The 23399-nt window shown below is 41.3% G+C and overlaps 1 protein-coding gene across 1 annotated transcript in view; it reads right to left on the reverse strand.

Moving 5' to 3' along the window:
• The window catches only part of TMPRSS15 (transmembrane serine protease 15), a gene marked incomplete at its 5' end in the record, with an annotated part of 640117 nt that extends 618471 nt beyond the window's left edge, over nt 1-21646 (reverse strand). Inside the window, 1 exon segment of the mRNA XM_082246136.1 lies at nt 21514-21646. Within this exon segment, the coding sequence (XP_082102262.1) occupies nt 21514-21646 (133 nt within the window).
• Between the last annotated feature and the right edge of the window lie 1753 nt (nt 21647-23399).

Consider the following 23399-nt stretch of genomic DNA (forward strand, 5'->3'; position numbering starts at 1 on the left):
TGGTATTTGTGTAATTTTATATATATATATATATATATATATATATATATATATATATATATATATATATATATATATATCTAGTGTCCCCAAAAGCCCTTTTAAGGGCTGGTAATTGAGTTTTTTCTTTTTATATATATATATATATATATATATATATATATATATATATAATCTATTGTACACTGCAGTTGCCTGCCCGCTGTGTGTGAGAGGCCACAGACCCACCACAGACTGTACTGTGTGCACACCACACTCATTTCGGGTGGCACAGGCACAGTACCTTGCATTTTAAAAAATATTTTTTTTTCCTCTGTCATAATTGCAGTGAGTGCTGTTTCAGGTCCACAGAGTGTACTGTACCCACTGCAGTGCACTGCCCACCACTGATATATATACGGTGGCACAGCATCTTGTTGCAAATTGAAAAAAAATATATATATTTTATTATTGCAGTTGCCTGGGCTGCCAGTGACTGTCAGGTCCACAGAGTGTACTGTGCCCACTGTAGTGCCACTGCGTGCCCACCCACCACTGATATATATACGGTGGCACAGCAGCTTGCAAAGTAAAAATATATATATTTTTTTATAATTGCAGTTGCCAGTGACTGTCAGGTCCACAGAGTGTACTGTGCCCACTGCAGTGCCACTGCCCACCCACCACTGATATATACGGTGGCAGGCATGACTTTTTTTGGATTAGTGTCTGGGGGGGGGTCTAAAAAGCGTACACTTTTTAGACCCCCTAGACACTAAATCACACAAAAAAGTTCTTAAAAATTGTCATTTTTGATAGAGAGCCAATTATTGGAAAAATTAAAAAAAAAAAACTTAAAAAAAAAAAAATTCTTTGTATTTATTGTCTGTGGGGTCTAAAAAGCGTACCTGTGAAGTTTCAGCTCTGTAGCATGTCCAGAACCAGAAAAAAAGATCATATAGGTGTAAAAGGGGTTCCCACCATCCCTGCTCTACTGAAAAATTATCTTTTTTTCTGGTTCTGGACATGCTACAGAGCTGAAACTTCACAGGTACGCTTTTTAGACCCCCTAGACACTAAATCACACAAAAAAAAGTTCTTAAAAATTGTCATTTTTGATAGAGAGCCAATTATTGGAAAACTTAAAAAAAAAAAAAAAACATAAAAAAAAAAATCTTTGGATTAATTGTCTGGGGGGTCTAAAAAGTGTACCTGTGAAGTTTCAGCTCTGTAGCATGTCCAGAACCAGAAAAAAAATAGAATTAGGGTTAGGGCTAGGGTTAGGGTTAGGCCTAGGGTTAGGGTCAGGGCTAAGGTTAGGGTTATTTTTAGTGCTTAGGGTTAGAGGGTTAGAGTTAGAGGGGTAGGGCTACTAACTCTAACCCTAAGTATCTCACCGTAACCCTAACCCTAGCCCCTAACACTAAACCTAACCCTAACCCTCTAACCATAACCCTAACCCTCTAACCTTAACCATAACCCTCTAAGCCTAGCCATAAAAATAACCCTAACCCTAACCCTAGCCCTAACCCTAACCCTAGCCCTAGCCCTAAGCCTAACCCTAGCCCTAACCCTAATTCGTAATTTTTCCTGGTTCCGGACATGCTACAGAGCTGAAACTTCACAGGTACACTTTTTAGACCCCCCAGATGCTAAATCCAAAGACATTTTTTATTTTTATTTTTTTTTAAATTTTTCCAATCATTGGCTCTCTATCAAAAAGGACAATTTTTAATAACTTTTTTTTTGTGTGATTTAGTGTCTGGGGGGGGGGGGTCTACAAAGTGTACCTGTGAAGTTTCAGCTCTGTAGCATGTCCAGAACCAGAAAAAAAATAGAATTAGGGTGAGGGCTAGGGTTAGGGCTAGGGTTAGGGTCAGGGCTAAGGTTAGGGTTATTTTTAGTGCTTAGGGTTAGAGGGTTAGAGTTAGAGGGGTAGGGGTAGGGCTACTAACTCTAACCCTAAGTATCTCACCGTAACCCTAACCCTAGCCCCTAACACTAAACCTAACCCTAACCCTCTAACCATAACCCTAACCCTCTAAGCCTAGCCATAAAAATACCCCTAACCCTAAACCTAACCCTAGCCCTAACCCTAACCCTAACCCTAGCCCTAACCCTAATTCATATTTTTTTCTTGTTCTGGACATGCTACAGAGCTGAAACTTCACAGGTACACTTTTTAGACCCACCAGATGCTAAATCCAAAGACATTTTTTATTTTTGTTTTTTTTTATTTTTTTCAATAATTGTCTCGCTAACAAAAAATTACAATTTTTAAGAATTTTGTTTGTGTGATTCAGTGTCTGGGGGTCTAAAAAGTGTACCTGTGAAGTTTCAGCTCTGTAGCATGTCCAGAACCAGAAAAAAAATTAGAATTAGGGTTAGGGCTAGGGTTAGGGTTATTTTTAGTGCTTAGGGTTAGACGGTTAGGATTAGAGGTGTAGGGGTAGGGTTACTAACTCTAACCCTAAGTATCTCACTGTAATCCTAACCCTAGCCCCTTACACTAAACCTAACCCTTAAAGCCCAGTTCCTGTCCCATTTTGGTCGGTTCTGGTCTGTTTGCGGTTGTTTGTGGTGCGTTAAACGGGGAGTTTGGTCTGTCACTGTGAAGCGGGCGTAACCCTTACACTACCTGATCGATACAACATCATACCTGATCGTATACACACACTGGATGTTTTAAAGCACGTTATTCCAAACAATTTAGGAATGTTAGGTGATTTATGCCCTTTATGGAATAAACCCCGACTCTGCGTCAACTACGTAATTTTCCATGGGAGTTTTGCCATGGATCCCCCTCCGGCATGCCACAGTCCAGGTGTTTGTCCCCTTGAAACAACTTTTCCATTACTATTGTGGCCAGAAAGAGTCCCTGTGGGTTTTAAAATTCGCCTGCCTATTAAAGTCTATGGCGGTTCGCAATGTTCGCCGGTTCACGAACATTCGCCGATGTTCACGTTCGCTGTTCGCGAACGGCGAATTTTATGTTCGCGACATCACTACAAATAATACCTTGTAGAACTATGTACATGTTAGTCTAATATATGGTGGTCTGCGGATGTTTAGCTGTCGGAGGGTCTACCCCCTCCCCCCCAACTGCCCACCCATTTGACATTTTATGGTTTCGCACCAGGCCAATATTGTGAAACTGATCTACTCCAAGAGCTAAGACTCACCTACCTATTGCGGTTAGAGAGAGGATCAAACGGGGACTCAGTTCATCCCCCCCCCACCCACCTACCTCACATGATTTCATAGCCTCCTAATTCCAGGTTACAGAAGATAGACTCAGAGACAAATGAGACAAATGAAATCACCCAGGACTTACTTTTCACCATCCACCATCCCATCTTTGCGACAAACTGCTCGTTGTTACCGATCAACATGCTTTTCTTCTATATCTGTCGATTGATCTTAGGAGTTGATCTTTTCATATGATTGCACCCCCCCCCCCTTGCCCTTTCCCAGGGTCTTGAGCCATTAGTTGCTGAACTTTGCATCCTGCCCTCCCCCTAGGGGCCACGGATTTAGACACATTCTTAGTTTTGACTAAATAATTTTGCATACCTCATTTAGGTGGTCTATTTCCCTAGCTACTCCCACGCTCCCCACAGTTAGTAGTTAATTTTACGCTCCTATAAATGGTAATCTGTCATTTGAGTATTTGAACTACGTTTTTGCTGGCCTCCGGTGCTATGCATCTATAGGCTTTGATACCATTTTTTCTACTCTAAGCTCTCCTGAGCTAAATATAGATTGCTGTGTATTATAGGTATTATTTTTTGTGCACTCAGAGTTTCTCTTTGTTTTCTCGCATATAGCCATTACCTCATCCTCTTCTTCATTCTTCACTCTTTTTTTTCTACTCTACTTTCTGCACTAACTTTTTATCATCGAACTTCTGGAACCACTGAGAGGCAAGTCACAAGCGCAGATTCTCCAAAAAGCGTACCAGAAGCACAAGCAGCAGGAATCCTCAGCACACTTCACCTTTCAGATCGTGAGTACAGAGTTGGCTTCCATATCAATTCACACATAGACACACATCAAAATGACATTCTCTGCACTCGGGAGAATCCCTACCGTGGTCTCTTTCAACTGCAGCGGATTAAACATCCTTGAAAAGAGGACATCACTATTACTTGAGCTTTAAAAAATCTAAATAAAATACAAGTAGTCTTCCTACAGGAAACCCATTTCCATGAGCAATACATTCCTAAACTAACTAATACCTTTATTACTAAAGCCTTTCATGCTCCATCACAGTCCTCCAAGTCTAAAGGAGTGTCCATCCTGGCACGCAAAGAAGCACCATTTGACTTGCAACAACAATTGATTGACTCAGAGGGAAGATACCTCTTAATAAGGGTTCCCTAGTGGGCAGGCCGGTTACCCTAGCTAACGTGTATTTCCCTAATTACTAATTACCTTCTGTAAACACATCATTGACGAATTGAAATGGTTTGCCTCAGGCTGTGTTATCCTGGGGGGGGGGGGGGGGGGCGGCGATTTCAACATGCCTCTGAATCCTCTGATGGGCACTTTGAACATCCTTAAAAGATTCAAGGAATTATTATGCTCCCTTACCCTGATTGACATATGGAGGACTCTGCACCCAGAAGATAGAGACTACACATACTATTCTACTGTCCATGACAAGTACTCACGTATCAACTTTCTTTTTATAACTCAAAAAGACCTGACAGATGTTATAGATGCACAAATTGGGAATCAGTCCATATCGAACCATGCCCCCTTATCTTTGACACTTACCCCACCTTCTCCCCAAGCAAGAACTGCTTTCAATTTGGGTCTAAACCCATCATTGCTGACAGACCCTACGATAAACCAACACATAGCTGCAGAAATCACACACTTCTTTACCACTAATGACATGGAGGATTTGGCCCCAATTACAATTTGGGAAGCGCATAAATGTACACTAAGAGGTGAATTCATAAAATGGGGTGCGAGACGCAAAAAAGAAAGGGTAATTGAAATAACCAATCTGGTCGAGAAAATTGCATCCTTGGAAATGCAACACAAACTCTCTTTAGCCGCGAGGGTACTCACAGAACTATCCGAGGCACGTAAGTCCCTTCAACTCATATTAGACGCCAAAGCTAAACAAATTATTTTCTTTCATAAAGGCATTTACTATGAACATGGAGACAAAATTGGAAAATTTCTGGTGAGAACCCTGAAAGACACCCAACTTACCTCCAATATTCATGGAATTAGGACCAAAATGGGCAAACTAGAATGTGTAACAAACCTCATAGCGGCCCAGTTCCAATACTACTACGCTAGTCTTTACAATCTCCCGCGCCAACACAAACCAGCCTCACTAGAAGGAAATAGGGATTCCATTACAACAGAATTTTTGAATCAAAGCAAAATCCAAAATTTAAATCCCACAGACGCTGCTTCCCTAGAACTTCCCATACAAGAAGCAGAGCTACTAGATGCCATCAAATACCTGAAGTCCGGTAAAGGCCTGGGTCCTGACGGACTGACTGCTCATTACTACAAGACTTTCGCACAACAACTGAAAACCCCACTCCTTAATACTCTTAACTCAGTTTGCAAACCACAAGAGGTTCCGCGCTCCTTTACCTTGGCTCATGACACAGTGATTCCCAAGCCCAACAAGGACCCCTCAGATGCCATTTCTGAGCTTGTCATCTACTAGGACCCCCAGGTCCTTTTCTATCTTAGATTCTCCCAAAGGCTCTCCCCCTAGTGAGTAACTTGCGTTTGTATTTCTGGCACCCAAATGCAATACCTTACATTTTCCAACATTAAACCTCATTAGCTATGTAGATGCCCACCCCATTATTTTTGTTTTTACGCTTCAATCCAGACTTCCCACTTGGAATGTCTAACAAGTTCCTACTAGGGGTAACTCCCATCCCATTCCTATGCGCCCATCATTCATTTCGCAATAGCAAGTTTTTAGACAGAAAGACTTTATTTCACAATGGCCAAACACTGCCATACCACAATTGTCATACCTGCAGGTTTGCCATTGTGTACAATCATTAGACTGTTCAAAAGCAGTATCTAAACCCCTCACCCCCTAAGAAAACTTTTGTTCCAAGAATACACCCCAACAACATGTTATTTCCTCAATCCATGCTCTTCTCTTTCTGAACAGACCTTCTACTACAGGAAAGGCCTGTGTAGCATGGGAACGATACATTAGTATGACCCTTTCCCCCGAAGATTGAAAACACATCCACATTCACACACACAAAGGGTCTGTTAATGTAACCACACATAAAAATCCTACAAAATTCTCTTGAGATGCCTTCCAAAAGAATGCTGGTGATGCAACCAAGATGAGTACGCATTATTACACATTTGGTGGGCTTGCCCCTGCATTCAAACGTTCTGGTCTGGATTACATTGTGTGATCACACAGGGATCGACGTACACCTTGGACTACTCAACTGCGCAATTCCTTCTCCACCACACATCTCTCCCCCACAAATCTCTCACTATGCACATGGTGAATGCAGCAAAAATGTGTATACCAATACACTGCGGTCCAACCCACACCCCCTCACTCTCAGAATGGGTCACACACCTGCATAAAATTGCTGATGCGAAAGAACTTATCTACCTAGCGAAAGATTCTCTGTCCAAATTTGCAGCTACCTTGGCCTGTTGGCGCCAATACTGCACAACTGGTCAATACAAAAGAGCCCCTCATAGTTTCACAAGTCTAATCTCTAACTAGACGAATGACACCCATACTGATATTGGATCCCTTCTTCCCCACTCCCGTTTCTGGTTCAGGATCCCTTGAACAAGCAAGAAGCCACACCATTCCAGGGAAGATAAGGGACTGAGAGCTGGCCCCTTAGCCAGAGAGATCTCACGGTGATTTGACATAATTTTCTCTATTTTTTCTCTTTTTTTTAATCTTCTCTCTCTTTTCTCCTCTTTTCCTCCCCCTCTTCCCCATTATGGACATAACTTCGGCTTTTAAAAAGAGAGTCCCATTGGCAATTGTATTAAATCCTCCCTTTGCACTTTTTATTTTTTTAACAAACCCTCCTTCCCCAGATAGATACATTTGGCACCTCTTTACCCTCCTCCTATCATCCGTAATTTGGGTTTTTCTAGTTTTTTGCTTTTTTTTTTGTCTTCTCCCCCTTTTGAATCCTTCAAATATTCTCCTTTATATATGACCTGGGATTAACCCAGCTTGTAACCTTAATTTGTGGTTTATTATCTTTTGCTTAGCATACATCACTAATTTAATTTCACTGCACTAGTTCCTATGTTGTTTTCCACAATACACTAATTGTACCAATGTCTGACCATATGATATGTGCTCATTCTGTACGGACAAAAACCTTTTATTCAAGAAAACTTGTCTGGAAAAAAAACAAAACTGAAATCATTATGCTGTGATAATAAGCCTCCTTCCTAACCATTTATGGGAGTTGAATTTATTGAAATTTTTGTTTCCTGCTAAGTTAAATCATATAAAAATATAACACTTATAAAAAACAAGATAATAAAACCTTGAAAAAATGTTGCTTTAAGTTTTCTACGTGGAGGAATAAAGCCAAGAAAACATGTACTGTTATTCACTGTGACACCTGACAACATGACACTCCCATACATTACAGAAAAGCCTTCTTCATGATGGTTTGCCATGGCATTTATTAGCGGTCAGAGCCCAGGTAATAGATAAATTGTGTCAGTGAATCCTTGAACTGGCTTGTGGACTTCAGGAGAGAAAATAAAGAGTGATATGTTACAACACAGAAAATTCTCACAACAACTCCAGCCACAGCACACTGGATTCAAAGAAAGCCATTGGATCTTCAAGAAAAAATGTATCTCTTTATTTATACTTTGTGATATTTTAGGAAAAAATGAAATTAAAAAATAAATCCATTAAGCTTCTATCTATAGCTAAAATTGCAGTGTAACATAACATATTATGTTATATATAGCATGTTTTAAAATGCTTTACAACCATTTCTATAAAAAGAAAAAAAAAAAAGTAAATACCTAACATATTATCCCCGTGCTTCTAACAATCATGAAAAAATGGACAGCTTTGCTTTTCAGTTTTTATGTGGAAACCCTCACCCACAATTATGTGTTATTTCCTCCTTTTTTTCTAATATACCGTGCAAGAAGATGCCTTATGGCAGAGGTCCCCAACCCCAGGGCCATGGACTGGTACCATTCTTTGGTCTATTAGGACCTGGGGCACACAGTGGGAGGCCCATGGGAACAGAGACACCCATGCTGTGGTAAGGGGGGTGTGGTACCTATTCGGTGCATTGAACAACCACTCCCTTTTTTGTTTGTTTTTGTTTTGTGCAAACTTTATTTGAATTGTACAAAACATACACTTTATTTATGGCAATGTACAGCAGTTGTGATTCAGCACGGTGTTCTGAGATAAAATGCAGCATAGCAGCACTTTATTACAACACACTGCAGTAAAGTCCTAGATTGCATTGCAGTGTGAATAGGACACATAGGAAACAATTGTTTTCTGTGTATCCTTGCAGTTATCACTGCACACTGTGTGAATTATTCCATACAACTCCTTGGCAGGCCATTTCCCCTCCCGGTCTGTGGTATGGTAACGGTAAACAGGACAAATATTGAGAGCGAATTTTCCCTATCTTCTAGAAAACTGGTTTCTGGCGGCAAAAAAGGTTGGGGACTGCTATGGTATAGACATGGGTATCCCACCATACCTTAGGATAGGTTCATTCAATCAATTGCCTAGCACAGACACAACCCCCCCCCCTCCCCCCCAGCCACACCAAAGCCCTCATCTCTTGCTGGAAATATCAAATTAGTGCCTGTGCTAGCCCAGCTCCTCCTTTCCTTCCTCACTGCCCTTCAAAACTTCCCTTTCTAGGGTGGGGTGACAGCAAACAGGAGTTCTGTAGAGTGTCACTTGAGTGGCAGCTCTGAGTCTGCTGAAGTTGCTGACATCACATCTTGACTCTATACACGACAGGCTTTTTAAATGTAAATAACATGCACAAAATACATTAAAATAGAACGAAAAGCAACACTTGTTCTTTCATTTTAGATAGAGTAAGTGAGAGTTATAACCCCTAGCAGGTTTTTTTTTTTGCCATATGTGTCCCATTGGGGAGATTTACCTTCATTTCCTGTCCCAGAAAATCCCTGAAAATTAAGAGGATCCATTGGGATCCCCCCTGGTCACCAGACAGACGTAATGTCCCCATTGTAGGATTTCCCCTCCATTACTGTTATGGTGTCAATCCAAAATTTGGATTTTCTTTTACTTTCATTTTTGATCATAACGATAAACAGGACAAATATTGAGAGTGAATTTCCCTAACGGGAGACAGACAGGCACAGGGGGCACAGACAGTAATACAAACTGATGTGTGTTCTAATCCTTATTTGCTCTATCCAAAGCATCATCCTGGCACAACCACTTGAAGTCCAGCAACGTATGAGTAGCAACCGTTCCTTAACCACTTAAGGACTGCCCGCAGCCGTCGGGCGGTCAGTCGTGCGCTCCCACCCTCACTCGGCACCGGGGACTCCGATGCAGGGGGCTGGCGGCTCAGATTTCTCCCTGCTGAGAGAGAAGAATGGTCAGCAATTGTAAACACAGTTGACCGTTCTTCTCTCTGGAATGATCACAGAGCTCCTGTGATCCTTCTATATAGGATCACAGGTCTCTGTGGTCATTTCAAAAGCCCAACCCCCATACACTTAGAAACACGCCTCTAGGCTTACATTTAACCCACTGTGTTAACCCCTTCCCTGCCAATGGCATTCATACAGTAACAGTGCATATTTTTAGCACTGATTACTGTATTCATGTCACTGGTCCTCCCCAAAAGTGTAAAAAATTTCAGTTAGGGGTCCGATCTATCCACCGCAATGTCGCAGTCTCGCTAAAAATCGCAGATTGCAGCCATTACTAGTAAAAAAAAAAAAAAACAATAAAAATGACATAAATCTTTCCCCTAATTTGTAAATGCGATCACGTTTCGCGCAAACCAATCAAAATATACTTATTAAGATTTTTTTTTTTTTTTACCAAAAATATGTAGCAGAAAACAAATTGGCCTAAAATTATGAATTTTTTTTAATTATTATTTGGGAATGTTATATAGCAGAAAGTGAAAAATATTGTTTTTTTTTTTTTCAGAATTGCTGCTCTTTTTTCGTTTATAGCACAAAAAATTAAAATCGCAGAGGTGATCAAATACCACCAAAAGAAAGCTCTATTTGTGGGATAAAAAGGACATCAGTTTTTTTTTGGGTACAGCGTCGCACGACCGCGCAATTGTCCATTAAAATAATGCAGTGCTGGATCGCAAAAAAAATGGCCTTGTCATTAAGGGGGTAAATCCTTCCGGTCCAGAACTGGTCAAACGTGCAATTATAGTGCAATGGTGTGGCATTTACTGAGTTAAGATATATCACCTCCTTACAACCTGTCAAAATGCCTCTGAAAAGAATAATGGATTGCTTTTTAGAAGTGTACCAGTGACAGCCGCATGTGTAAGCATAGCCTAAAGGAGTCAGGATAGTAAGAGCAGTTGTAAAAATAGTAGTAACACAAGTTGAAGTACAAGCGGTACTAAAACAGTGCTAACTGTAGTATTCATGTGAGTTTTTTCAGTAGCGTTTTATGGTGCTCCATGCAAAGCTGTGTTTGCTACTTCATGATAACGCACAATGAGAGGTTTCATAATTCACTCGGATTCACATTTCATGGGATAAGAACACGGCTCCAGATTAATATGTACCTAGCGGTTTATCTGTTTCATGCTGACAAAGATATAAAGGCATCAGAGACAAAGGTCAGGTGCAAACCTTCTACGTCTCCATCAGTGACAAAGCACAAAAGGACAATCTGAATAGTTGCTTTTCTGTATCAGGCACCAACGTGCAGTGAAGGCAATCATTAGGTGCTATAGGTTCTTCTGCTGAATAGATATTCAGAAACATCTACAATGATCTTTACAGTCACATCAGTAAGCCACTGGGTTATCCTGCTAGCTGCTGTGTCATCGAGGTACAACATGTAATTGAATCAAATCCGTCACATGTGAGGCAAGACACAGTGATGACACATTGATTTTTATCCCTTTTTTTAATTATGTTGCAATTGCTGAGTAATCAGTGCTGAGGATTGGAATTTGGTTGACTTTTTTTGCACCTTTTTTAACAATCTGATTTTTATTTTTTCAGTTCAGTAAAAATGCAGGGCTGTTAATGCTTCTAAGCCTGACCGCTGCAGATTCTACATTAGGGTTGAGCAGAGTGATTTCTTCTTAACAGATTTCAAAATTACCTATTTTGCGACAGAGCTGCTTAGATAAAATGTCTTTTAAAAAAATATATATTTTTTAAAGGATTTTTTTTTTTTGGACAGGGGGGGTAGCATAGTTTAGATTTATTTATTAGTGTTCTTGGTATTTATTTATTTTTTTTCCCTTTGATTTTGTGGGCATTTGAAATTTGTGTTTAAAATGTCACGTTTTTTTTTATTATTTAATATATTATTTTTTTCTGCCTCTTTGTTTCTTGCTGTGAAAATAAAAATATATATGAAATAATCAAAGCTAATGAGAGACCATTTTTTGCAACAAGAAAAGGTCTAGGATAGTGAAAAGCAACTTCTGTAACCCTCAGAAGTCCATAAAGCCTTACAAATTGACACATTTTCACATAATGTAAGTCTCTTATTTTTGGATGAAATTGAGGAGAAATTAAATCTCTCAAATCAGCTCATCCCTATTTATTATGGCTGTGCCCAAAATGAATATTTTACTACACGTATTATTATTTGTATTGTAACATTATTCAAATCACTGATTCAGTGCAAGCATTTTTTTTAATTCTTTAATTCTTACATTTTTTTAAATTTAAAAACTGCTGTATGTCCAAATACTATTTTCTAAGTGGCAGATTTCCTGTGTGATCAGCTGCTTCTGAGAGCTTTTTTTTCAATATTTAAAATTAATTTATTTATTTTTTAATGTTTTTAAAATAAAAAAAATAAAAAATATGTGTTGCACTATTTATCAAAAATGCAGTTTAAAACAAATTACATTGTATAAATCTGACAGTCCCCATACCTATATAAGGCTTGCAAATTGTACTTTTATACTATTGGGTGACCGGCAGCAGGTTGAGGCATTTCTACCCTACCAATTCAGTAGCAGTGCTTTCATCTTTCTATTATGTAACTGAGAGTGATAATAGCAATACACGGTCAAATTTTTCATTAAGTTTGATAGGATTCAGTAGATCTTCAGAATGTAAGTAAATCATGCCCAGCAATAGTTTGCTAAAAATTTATCTTTTTACTCCACTGTCTGCAAAATGCTCTGTAGTTACTCAAATTGTAAAACATTTTTCCTAGAAAGCCATACAAAAGGTGAGCTTTTGTATGTAAGCCCATCATTTGCAATAGAGTTTTAAATGATAACTGTTCACTTATTATTGGTCATCCTTATAATGAATATATTTACATTAAAAGACTTACAAAGAAGAATAGTGGTGTTAAATAAAAAAAGAATGGAAACAGCCTTATAGATGAGTTTTGACAGGACTGTAATTGGGAAAGTATAATAAGTGGTTAGCTACCCATACAATAAGGATAACTGCACACATTTTTGCAGACATGATTTTATAACTTAGGAAGACAGTCAACTGTTATCATATACAGGGTATAGAGAATCATTTCTAATTATACCTAACTGATGTTTTTAATATCATGTATTACTCTCAACTGGGGTTCCGCAAGAAGTTCCCAGGGGTTCCACTGTAAATCAACATAATGGCAGATGTACAGTATATCCGCCCAATGTTGTTTTCGATGAGTACTGACAGCGAGTACTGTCAGTGTGCATTGACACCCAATGTCTTATTTGTAGTTCTGTCTCCTGTGAAATCAGATTGAAGCATCTGGAGAAATGCAAAAAGCGGGAGTACACCGCTGAAGCAGGTGGTGATATGCTGTGTATGAGGTGAGATGGTCTGTATGGAAGCACCGAATGCAGACTGCAGAGAGGGTGATCAGACAGTGGGAGCACATGGCTGAAGCAGGGGGTGACATCATGTGTATGGCAGTGCTGAACTCAGACTGCGCAGAGGGGGAGCACAGAGTAGGAGCACCTGGCTGAAGCAGGAGGGGACATCCTGTGTATGGCAGTGCTGAACTCAGACTGTGCAGAGGGGGAGCACAGAGAAGGAGCACATGGCTGAAGCAGAAGGTAACATCCTGTGTATGGCAGTGCTGAACTTAGACTGCGCAGAGGGGAGCACAGAGTAGGAGCACATGACTGAAGCAGGGGGTGACATCCTGTGTATGGCAGTGCTGAACTCGGACTGCGCAGAGGGGGAGCACAGAGTAGGAGCACATGGCTGAAGCAGGAGGTGACATCCTGTGTATGGCAGTGCTGAACTAAGACTGTGCAGAGGGGGAGCACAGAGTAGGAGCACATGGCTGAAGCAGGAGGTGACATCCTGTGTATGGCAGTGCTGAACTCAGACTGCGCAGAGGGGGAGCACAGAGAAGGAGCACATGGCTGAAGCAGGAGAGGACATCCTGTGTATGGCAGTGCTGAAAATGTACTGCACAGAGGGGGAGCACAGAGTAGGAGCACATGGCTGAAGCAGGAGGTGACATCCTGTGTATGGCAGTGCTGAACTCGGACTGCGCAGAGGGGGAGCACAGAGTAGGAGCACATGGCTGAAGCAGGGGGTGACATCCTGTTTATTGCAGTGCTGAACTCAGACTGCGCAGAGGGGGAGCACAGAGTAGGAGCACATGGCTGAAGCAGGGGGTGACATCCTGTGTATTGCAGTGCTGAACTCAGACTGCGCAGAGGGGGAGCACAGAGTAGGAGCACATGGCTAAAGCAGGAGGTGACATCCTGTGTATTGCAGTGCTGAACTCAGACTGCGCAGAGGGGGAGCACAGAGTAGGAGCACATGGCTAAAGCAGGAGGTGACATCCTGTGTATCGCAGTGCTGAACTCAGACTGCGCAGAGGGGGAACACAAAGAAGGAGCACATGGCTGAAGCAGGAGGTGACATCCTGTGTATGACAGTGCTGAACTCGGACTGTGCAGAGGGGGAGCACAGAGTAGGAGCACATGGCTGAATGTAGCAGGAGGTGACATGCTATGTATGGCAGCTCTGAATGCAGCTCTGAACTCTGGACTGTGGAGAGGGGGAGCAGAGAGAGGTAGAACCTGGCTGAATGTTTCAGGAGGGGGCATTCTGTGTATGGCAGCTCAGAATGCAGACTGCAGAGAGCAGAAGCAAATGGCTTGATCAGACTGAATGTATCAGGAGGTGAGATCATAATAGCTTTTTGTTATGCCATAACATAAAACTATTATGATCTCACCTCATCATATTTTCAGTCTCATCCAACCGCTTACACCTGTTTTCTGCTGCCTTCTCCGCAGTATGCATTTGGCGCTGCCATATACAGAATGTCACCCCCTGCTTCAGCGACATGCTCCCGTTCTCTCTACTTTTCCTGGTGCTTCTGTCTGAGTTCACAGGAGCCTCACCTACAGAGGAGCCATCCAGTATCAATGCACACTGACAGTATTCACTATCAGTTCTAACCAAAAACAATAGTGGGGAGATATACATCCCCTAAAATGTGGATGTGTAGCAGAATCCTTGTGAACCTTTCGTGGAACCCTAGGGTTTCACAGAGCCCAGTTTGAAAGCCCCTGACTTAATGTTATTTCTACATTAACTGTTATATCTACAGCTGGCTGATCTAATTCAATGTTCCGTGAGCTGTAGATCAGAATTTTTTTTTTTTTTTTTTTAGGGGTTCCCTGATATTTTAAACTTTTCAACAGTTGAGAAACACTGCTCTAAACTATAATGTAAAACCAACATATCCAGCTTATGCTGGCAGCACACTGTGATAATTAAGGAACTTTCCATTGTTTGGGATGCAACCACCAAATCATTATTTAAGGCTGGATCCGAATAAAACATTATACCATTGTAATTGAATGATTCTCAAATTCAGTATTTTCTTATATTGTCATCTTTTTTATATAGTCAACTTTAATAAACTTCCATTTTCACAGTCTGCAAACTTGTAGATGATTGGTAACCAAAAACTGGTGACAAATTTAGTTGAATTTGAAAGAAAAAAAAAAATCTTAAGCTAACCACACGAGTGGGAAATAATTATGGATTAGCTGAAATTTGAGTTGACATGTCCCATTTTCTGTCTTCTTTCTTGAAAAAGAATAAAACTCATCAGGGATCTGGTTCTATGCCACCCAGGCTTTAGTAGTTGAGACACATTTTTTGTGCATGTGTATAACATGATAACCAGGATTGTAAAATGTATTTTGTGACTGTGGAAACACATAAAAGCAGCATTTGGCCAGTCAAAGTATTTAAGTCATAGAAGTCACCAACTAAAGCAACCTATAGGCATCTGATTTTTATGAAATATCTATCCATAAATATGCGAACTACCACGCATGCACAGTTTTGCATATGGTGGAGGTAGGGGGAGAAAAAAAGAGAAGAGAAAACAATAATAATGTAACAAGGTTTCCAGGCCTATGACCTGATGTGGCTCTGTCATTAGTACCGGTAATCTCTCTAGCCCATGTGAGTTGTGACCCTGGGTGTGACAACTGAAACATCGACAACTCCAGCATCTTTGTTTGTGGTTTTTATTGGAATAAAGGGGATGGGAGAAGGGAATGAGTAAGATACTCTTTGAGGCTTAAACTAATTACAATTGGGACTTTACTTCTGAAATGCCCGTTGGCGCTTCCTTGACGCCACCTGGCACCAGCCAACACTCACTGACACTGAGAACACTCTGTAGAACAGAAGAAGTGCTGAATCCTTGACTTATAGTCCAGAAGATCCAAGCCTGAGAGCTGTAAAACTCCTGACACTGTTGTACTGTGAAAGTCACCGAATACTTTCCCCCGCCTGGCACAGCTTGAGGTAGTATGTAGTAGAACTCTGTATAGCTGTCACTGTAACTGGCACGCTCTGTACAATTCAGGGCCAAAACTGCAGGTGCCCCCTTTGACCTTGAACTCTTCAGGGTCCACTGACTAAGTACCCCCTTTGTAGCTTCAGGGTCCTCAACCTAGGTACCCCCTTTACAGCTAGCTGACACTGGATCCCAGAACCTCTTCCGGACTGGTCCCCTCTAACTTCAGGCAGACCCCCAGGAGCAATCCTCAGTACTCACAACCTGTGTCAGCTTTCCTGGGACTGGACCCCTCTCTCTCTCTGCAGGCTCTCGGCACACCGGATCCCCTCAGCTCAACTCAGCTCTCTCTCTGGACACTCAGGCGACACCCTGAGACATCCGACTTCCTCAGACAGGAGGAAAGACAGATGCACTCTCCTTCCTGGGACTCTGCTCCCGCCAAAAACACTGTGCCACGCACTTCCCCCCAAACCTATACCCACTCCCAGAATCCTTTGCAGCATAATCTACCTTCTGGGGTAGTTATAAGCTGGGATGTGCCCCCTGATTGGGCTTCCCACACTGCCCTATGAGAATCCTCTCACAGGAGCCAGTGGGGATACTTCTCCCCTCAGCAGACACATCTGGAAGGCCTGACACCCTAGCTAAATAAATCACAGCCCTGCTATTAGGCAGACAAGGCCCACTATAGTTTTACCTAGCACCTACATGTAGGATGCTACAATAAGGAAAAAGGCGCCAAGAAGTGTCTGAAGATGCATAGTTAGTCAGGTTGAAAAACACAAGTCCATCTGGCTCAACCAATAAAAAACATGCGTACAATCAGGTAAATTGGGAAATAATTATCTCATGCCTCTGAGTTCTTTAACCACTTACCGCCCGCCCGCCGTCATATGACGGCGGGACGGTGCGGCTATTATCCTGGGCGGACGTCATATGACGTCCGCCCATTCAAGCACGGCAGGCGCGCGATCGCGGGCGCGCCGCCGTGCACTGCCGGTGTCGGTGTGTCCCCGGGACACAGGCGGTCACCGGCAGGGGGGAAACAGCCAATAGGCATGGCTGTTTCCCACGTGATCGGCTGTGTTCCAATGACACAGCCGATCACAATGGAGGCGGCCGGGAGATGACCGCGCATGCGCGATCGGGAGCGCGCAGCGCGGTCATGTCGGTGGCACTGTGTTCCGTAGGAACACAGCTGTCACCGGCGGTAGTAAACAGTCACTGACAGTGACTGTTTACTATGTGATCGGCTGTGAATCCATTCACAGCCGATCACAAAATGTAAACACAGAGCAGTAACTGACTGTTACTAGCTCTTCTCTCCTCATACAGTTTCCAGTATGAGGGGAGAAGAGCTAGAAATAGTGAGTTACTGCTCTGTACACATGTACAAAGTAAAATCACACTAAAATCACAGTAATAAAGGTCCCCCCACACAGTCCTCAGCCCCCCCCAATGTCACCTGTCACCCAACAGTCACCTCATCAGTGCCCAGAAATTGACACCCATAACGTTCACATGTGAGCGCAGCGATCGCGGGCAAAATCACCGCGATTCTGCCCGCGATCCGGAAATCATTGCAAATTGCGGGACGCCTGTGCGTTGCCCGTGATTTGCAATAGCACCCCAAACGCTGTGCGATGTTGCCGCCATTTCCGCCTGCCGAATCGCAGTAACATCGCGCAAACATCGCATGACGCCCAAAAAAGTACAAGAGTTTCTTTGGGGCGTCATGCGTTGTTTGCGTGATGTTACCGCGATTCGGCAGGCGGAAATCGCAGCAACATCGCACAGCGGGCAACGCACAGGCGTCCCGCCATTTGCAATGATTTCTGGATCGCGGGCAGAATCGCAGTGATTCTGCCCGTGATCGCTACGCTCACATGTGAATGTAGCCTAAAGTTCACCGGTCACCAGAGACTGCCATCAGTACCGCCGTGCACCATCGCCCGTCACCTGTCACCCATCAGTGACCATCGCCCCGTCACCTGTCACCCCATCAATCACCGTCACCTGTCACCCCATCAGTCATCGTCATCTGTCACCCCATCAGTCATCGTAACCTGTCACCCCATCAGTCATCGTCACCTGTCACCCCATCAGTCACCGTCATCTGTCACCCTATCAATCATCGTCACTTGACACCCCATCAGTGATCGTCACTTGTCACCCCATCAATCATCGTCACATGTCACCCGGTCAGTGATTGTCATCTGTCACCTCATCAATCATCGTCACCTGTCACCTCATCAATCATCATCACCTGTCACCCCATCAGTCATCATCACCTGTCACCCCATCCGTCATCGTCACCTGTCACCCCATCAGTCATCGTCACCTGTCACCCCATCAGTCATCGTCACCTGTTTGCCATATACATGCAATCACTTACTGACCGCCTAACGACTATATGCGTCGGCCATTAAAAGCTAAATACTGGGGTTATGGCAGAAGATAGCCCCCATAACCCCGGTATTTTTTGAAACGGCGGGCGGTCGGCTTTCAGATAAGGGTGGTCCCAGTGGCGGATTCGCCGCGGAATTACCCTTACGGTGCAGGGGAAGAGGTGCCCCCCCCCCTCCTGCCGCGTCCCAGACGTTTTCCCAGCTTACCGGACCCGCCGGCAGCGGGGAAAACTATCCGGTCCCGGATCCTCAGAGACAGGAAGTCGAGTGAGGGCAAGATGGCCCTCACTCAACTCTATGGTCTTGGAGGACCGGAGCTACGTCAAAAGACGTTGCCTAGCAACCGGTTTAAAGGGCCGCTTTTTTTTTTTGCTTTTTTTTTTTTCCTCTTTCAACAATTTTTTTTTTTTTTTTCTTTTTTAGTGTAGTTGTGAGGTGTGAGGTCTTTTTGACCCCAGATCTCACAATAAAGAGGACCTGTCATGCCTATTTCTATTACAAGGGATGTTTACATTCCTTGTAATAGGAATAAAAATTATCAAAACATTTTTTTTTTTTAAACTGTGTAAAAATAAAAAAATAATAAATAAAATAAATAGGAGAAAAAAAAAAAAAAAAAAATTAAAGCGCCCTGTCCCCGTTAGCTCGCGCGCAGAAGCAAACGCATACGCAAGTCCCGCCCACATATGTAAACGGTGTTCAAACCATACATGTGAGGTATCGCCGCGATCGTTAGAGCGAGAGCAATAATTTAAGCCCTAGACCTCTTCTGTAACTCTAAGCTAGTAACCTGCAGAAATTTTTAAAATGTTGCCTATGGGGATTTTTAAGTACCAATGTTTGGCGCCATTCTGTGAGCATGCGCAATTTTGAAGCATGACATGTTGGGTATCTAATTACTCGGCGTAACATTATCGTTCACATTATGGAAAAAAAATTTGCTAAATTTACTGTTTTCTTATTTTTTAGATCAAAAAAGTGATTTTTTTTCAAAAAAATCGCATTTGGAAGACTGCTGCGCAAATATGGTGTGATAAAAAATATTGCAACGATCTCCATTTTATTCTCTAGGGTCTCTGCTAAAAAAAAATATATAATGTTTGGGGGTTCCAAGTAGTTTTCTAGCAAAAAAATGATTTTAGCTTGTAAACACCAAGTGTCAAAAATAGGCCCAGTCTTAAAGTGGATAAATGGACAACTTTGTGTAAAGCGCTACTTGGATGTTAGGCCTATGTATGTGGCCAGGCTGTGAAAAAGTGTTACATATGTGGTATCGCCATACTCAGGAGGAATAGCAGAATGTATTTTGGGGTGCAATTTTTGCTATGTACATGCTATGTGTTAGAAATATTGCATAAATGGACAGCTTTGTATAAAAAAAAATGTGTTTTCATTTTCTTTCCACATTTTCCAAAAACTTGTGGAAAAAAATGACATATTCAAAAGACTCATTATGCCTCAAAAATTATACGTTGGGGTGTTTGCTTTCCAAAATGGGGTCATTTTATAGGGGTTTCCATTGTCCTGGTGCTCCAGGGCCTTCAAAAGTACGATAGGTTGTCAGGAAATTATATGTGAAATTTGTGCTCCTAGAATGCCGGACGGTGCTGGTTGGATGTTAGGCCTCTGTATGTGGCCAGGCTGTGAAAAAGTCTCACACATGTGGTATCGCCATACTCAGAAGGAGTAGTAGAATGTGTTTTGGGGTGTAGTTGCAAGTATACATGTGCTGTGTGAGAGAAATAACCTGTTAATACGGCAATTTGTAAAAAAAAATAAAATAAAAAAAAAAATCTTCATTTTGCAAAGCATTGTGGGAAAAAATTACAACTTCAAAAAACTCACCATGCCCCTTATTAAATACCTTGGAATGTCTACTTTCCAAAAAGGGGTCATTTGGGGGGTATTTGTACTTTCCTGACTTTTTAGTGTCTCAAGAAATGAGATAGGCCTTCAGTACATCAGGTGTGATCAAGTGTGATCAATTTTCAATGATTCGCACCATAGCTTGTGGACTCTATAACTTTCACAAAGACCAAATAATATACACTTACTTGGGTTATTTTTACCAAAGATAAGTAGCAGTATAAATTTTGGCCAAAATTTGTGAAGAAAAATTACTAATTTGCAAAATTTTATGACAGAAACAAAGAAAAATGCGTTTTTTCACAATATTTTCAGTCTTTTTTTATTTATAGCACAAAAAATAAAAAACCCAGTAGTGATTAAATACCATCAAAAGAAAGCTCTATTTGTGTGAAAAAAAGGACACAATTTTTGAATGGGTACAGTGTTGCATGACTGAGTAATTCTCAGTCAAAGTGTGAGAGCGCTGAAAGCTGAAAATCGGTCTGGGCAGGAAGGGGGTGAAAGTGCACTGTAGGTAAGTGGTTAAAGTATATTTAAATCCAATATTTTTTTTTTTTTCATTTTGGACAGAGTAGGGGTGGGTTGTCAGCTTTTTGGCCAACTTCCTGCTATATAGCCACAACAGGAAGTAAAATTAAATCTGTTCCAAGTAAGGGAAATCTCTTCTTAAGCTGGCAATACATTAATTGAAACTACCTGTAGCTGGGCACTGTGGCTGAACAGAAGTCGCTCTACCGAACGATTTCTGTTCAATCAACCTATTGGAAAATTTCCACATGATCAGCATTGCAGGCTATAGTTGAAGGCTATAACCTGCATATATCTCCCCACTGTCACAGAATATAAAGGCACAGCAGATGGATTTCCTCATACATTTCAAATGTGTGGATAGAGGAATCGGGTCAGTTTTTTTTCAATGAACTCGCAGGTTGAATGAAAAAAAAAAAAAAACTGACTTGTCTATGGCCAGCCTTAGACAATTTCTATCCCACTGGAATTTTCATCCTATATTCTTTATCTGGTGGCAACTTAAAATTTTGGATTTCTCTACTACTCTCAGTCCCCATGGGCACTCGGACAAAAAGAAATATTGAACCTTTCCAAACTGGATTGAAATTCAATTCAAAAAGGAAATTGTAGGTTAGTATCATGCAATAAGTGTGTCTGTTGAGTTAGCTACATTTCCTTTCTTCAAAAAAAAAGGAGAAAAAAGAGAAAAGCAGGAAAAACATTATTTATAGAAAAAAAAATACAACTTACCTGCGGCAGTCAGATCTTTAACAATAATCCATGCAAACACCACCAGTCCAACAGAGATAAGGATGAACAATACTAGCAAAGTAATAAGCCAAACTTCTGTGTCAGTGAGTGGCTGCCTGGTCTTCCCCTTCATTGTTTAAACCTCTATTTTTATGTCACTAAAAGACACTTGCTTTTTTGCTATGTGAGTAAGTGATACCATCCACAGAAGCGTGTATACATATATATATGGTTGCTTAAATCAATTGTTTGATTTCATTCATTATTAATCATTAATTTTAATTGATATTTCATGGACACTCTACAGGAGTTCTGGAATTGTATTGAACATTTTCCAATGTTTCAACAACCACTGAGGGCCATAAACATTAATTGCAGGTTGTATAAAAAAATAGTTTTGTCATGCAGCTATTTAAATGGAAACTGAATCCATTACCATATAGATAAATATTAACCTTTGGGACATCTCTGCATTGTGAGAGCCTTACATCATATCTGTTACAGTAGCTCAGAATAATGAGTCTAAATCATTAGAATAATTGTGACTTTACAGCTTACATTTGTCCGATACTCAGAATTCCTCCCAGACAGAAAGCTGTTAAGTGTTTTAATAGTACAAGAAATGACATTGATGTTCATGCTCTTTTGTAATTGATAAAAATGAAGACAAGTAAATAGTGGAGTTGATTTACTAAAGGCAAATAGACTGTGCACTCTGCAATTGCCGTTGCACTCATTTTCCCCAGAGCTTAGTAAATGTGGTAAAGACATGATTGATGCCAAACTCAGATGCCTGTACGCCAAGTGAAATTCCACCACATCCCTAATATATATAACATTGGAAAAGAGAAAGGGTGGGTGTTACCAAAACCATGGGCCTAGATAAGCCCCAGCAAGCCCATATGTGTATTGGGCACACACCCAAAAGTCGGACTTTGAAGGTGGGATACACTTGGCATATAAAGATAAATAATAATACCACATAGATAAAATGCAAGAAAGTTTATTAACACAAATCAATATTAAAATTGAATCACAAAGATATTGAATATTAATACATTAATGTAATAGATACAAAGAACCATGTCTTGTATGGATAGGGTCACATGGGTCCGACATGTTTCGCCGCCAAAATATCGGCTTCTTCAGGGACCTTTTGGAATTGGTGACCTCCAAGTAGGTTCTAAATACAAACAACATGTTATCCTCATTATACAAATTCTTTATTACATAATAGAAATGAATGACTATATATTCGCCAGAATATCTATAGTTGCTCACCAATTAATGTATTCGGGGCATATATACACTTATGCTCATGAGCTGGAAATGTGCGTCCATTCCAAGGAGTAAAAAACCCCTGGACAGAGTCCAGCTGAACACGTCCTCCCTTAGAAACAGAGACTGGACTGAGCAATACTAATTTTTACTTAGCCAAGAAAATTCCTGTGGTCTAGTATTGCTCGGTCCAGTCTCTGTTTCTAAGGGAGGACGTGTTCAGCTGGACTCTGTCCGGGGTTTTTTTATGGACGCACATTTCCAGCTCATGAGCATAAGTGTATATATGCCCCGAATACATTAATTGGTGAGCAACTATAGATATTCTGGCGAATATATAGTCATTCATTTCTATTATGTAATGAAGAATTTGTATAATGAGGATAACATGTTGTTTGTATTTAGAACCTACTTGGAGGTCACCAATTCCAAAAGGTCCCTGAAGAAGCCGATATTTTGGCGGCGAAACATGTCGGACCCATGTGACCCTATCCATACAAGACATGGTTCTTTGTATCTGTTACATTAATGTATTAATATTCAATATCTTTGTGATTCAATTTTAATATGGATTTATGTTAATAAACTTTCTTGCATTTTATCTATGT

Source organism: Pelophylax lessonae (genome assembly GCF_965119305.1).
Source record: "Pelophylax lessonae genome assembly, chromosome: 2".
NCBI lineage: Eukaryota > Metazoa > Chordata > Amphibia > Anura > Ranidae > Pelophylax > Pelophylax lessonae.